Source organism: Primulina huaijiensis, unplaced genomic scaffold (genome assembly GCF_012295235.1).
Source record: "Primulina huaijiensis isolate GDHJ02 unplaced genomic scaffold, ASM1229523v2 scaffold43163, whole genome shotgun sequence".
Taxonomy (NCBI): domain Eukaryota; kingdom Viridiplantae; phylum Streptophyta; class Magnoliopsida; order Lamiales; family Gesneriaceae; genus Primulina; species Primulina huaijiensis.
In genome coordinates, this window is record NW_027360425.1 from 1 (window position 1) to 2,463 (window position 2,463).

At 35.6% G+C, this 2,463-nt stretch overlaps 1 protein-coding gene across 1 annotated transcript in view; it reads left to right on the forward strand.

The window, feature by feature from the left end:
- The first annotated feature begins 244 nt into the window (after positions 1–244).
- LOC140969950 (LOB domain-containing protein 30-like) overlaps positions 245–2,463 on the forward strand; it is a 12,471-nt gene continuing 10,252 nt past the window's right edge. Inside the window, exons 1-2 of the mRNA XM_073431481.1 lie at positions 245–595; positions 1,445–1,666. Of these exons, the coding sequence (XP_073287582.1) occupies positions 245–595; positions 1,445–1,666 (573 nt within the window). The remainder of the gene's footprint in view (positions 596–1,444; positions 1,667–2,463) is intronic.

Consider the following 2,463-nt stretch of genomic DNA (forward strand, 5'->3'; position numbering starts at 1 on the left):
ATCGCGTGGCTTCTAAGTCTTCATTTAGTGTTTAAAATCCCCTCTGCCCAGAAACAGCATATACCACCAAACCCTAATTAAATCCAGCTAAATTTATTTTATATACACTCCCAAAACATTAATCCCATCTCTTTCTTCATTAGCTCGTGTGCCCTTTTCAAAAAAACCCTAACCATGTTATTATTTAATTGCTGTGACAGTTTTCATTGATCAGTTGGTGTTTGGGATCACATAATCTTGCAAGATGAGTACAGAAAATATTCCTAGCAGTAGCACGGCAGCAGGGGGTGGAGGAAGCAGCGGAGGAGGGGGTGGAGGCGGCGGCGGCTGTGGGCCTTGCGGAGCATGCAAGTTCTTGAGGAGGAAGTGCGTGGCAGGGTGCATATTTGCGCCATATTTCGACTCGGAGCAAGGGGCGGCTCATTTTGCGGCGGTGCACAAGGTGTTTGGCGCCAGTAATGTGTCGAAGCTACTGCATCACATCCCGGTACACAAGCGGCTCGACTCGGTCGTTACCATTTGTTACGAGGCTCAAGCCCGGCTCCGGGACCCTGTTTATGGCTGTGTTGCTCATATCTTTGCTCTTCAACAACAGGTAATTCACTATAGATTAAATCATCAATCGATTCACAAAAATTCGATCTTTTTAACAACTGTACAATTAATCCTGCTAGGTAGCTTGGTTAAAATGACAGTCAAAATTTTGTTAGTAATAGGAAGATTGACGATGTGAGTAGCTTTCTTCGTGCTTGGTTAATTCTTAAAGATCTGACTCATCGGAGTTGGTGAACTGAAGACAACCCTTGAGTTCTCTCTTCTTCAGTTTCATGTCTTCTACCGTTCTATTCCTAAATTTCCTACCCTTCAAAATCTAATTAATATCTAATCCAAATCTCTTATTCTTACTCAAATACAACAATTTGTCAAGTTATAAACGCCGAGAGTCAGTAAAGTTTTCTCAATCTGAATCTGGACAAGTATTATATTAAAATTATAATATCGAAAATCTTTTGAGGGTATATATGGGTTTCTTGGATAAAATAGTGTGGATTCTTAAATGAATTGTTAACTTCTAAAGGTTAATCACCGAATCTAGTCTCTATTTTTTTTTTTTTTTGCAAACAACATTGGAAATCTAAAAATTGGGATTTGAGTTTGAATATCGAGTTGTCATTGAGTAAGTTCTAAGTTTTGAGTTGGCTGCATCTTAAATTTTCTTCAGCCATTTAGAGAATACTTTTCAATTTCAAATAATTTGTTTAGAACCATTCTAATATTAAGCCACACATCCATTTCTTCAGATATACATCTCCAAAATTATTTCATATCTTAACATATAATATATGTAAAACAAGAACTAAAATATGGGGTGCTTTTTTTTTAAAAAAAAAAAAAAAACTTTTTATCACAAACGTTAGATTGCACAGAAATTTGTACGACGTAGTTTTTCTTCGTACGTACTTACAGATCGATGTTAGAATATTNGGCGGCTCATTTTGCGGCGGTGCACAAGGTGTTTGGCGCCAGTAATGTGTCGAAGCTACTGCATCACATCCCGGTACACAAGCGGCTCGACTCGGTCGTTACCATTTGTTACGAGGCTCAAGCCCGGCTCCGGGACCCTGTTTATGGCTGTGTTGCTCATATCTTTGCTCTTCAACAACAGGTAATTCACTATAGATTAAATCATCAATCGATTCACAAAAATTCGATCTTTTTAACAACTGTACAATTAATCCTGCTAGGTAGCTTGGTTAAAATGACAGTCAAAATTTTGTTAGTAATAGGAAGATTGACGATGTGAGTAGCTTTCTTCGTGCTTGGTTAATTCTTAAAGATCTGACTCATCGGAGTTGGTGAACTGAAGACAACCCTTGAGTTCTCTCTTCTTCAGTTTCATGTCTTCTACCGTTCTATTCCTAAATTTCCTACCCTTCAAAATCTAATTAATATCTAATCCAAATCTCTTATTCTTACTCAAATACAACAATTTGTCAAGTTATAAACGCCGAGAGTCAGTAAAGTTTTCTCAATCTAAATCTGGACAAGTATTATATTAAAATTATAATATCGAAAATCTTTTGAGGGTATATATGGGTTTCTTGGATAAAATAGTGTGGATTCTTAAATGAATTGTTAACTTCTAAAGGTTAATCACCGAATCTAGTCTCTATTTTTTTTTTTTTTTTTAAACAACATTGGAAATCTAAAAATTGGGATTTGAGTTTGAATATCGAGTTGTCATTGAGTAAGTTCTAAGTTTTGAGTTGGCTGCATCTTAAATTTTCTTCAGCCATTTAGAGAATACTTTTCAATTTCAAATAATTTGTTTAGAACCATTCTAATATTAAGCCACACATCCATTTCTTCAGATATACATCTCCAAAATTATTTCATATCTTAACATATAATATATGTAAAACAAGAAATAAAATATGGGGTGCTTTTTTTTAAAAAAAAAAA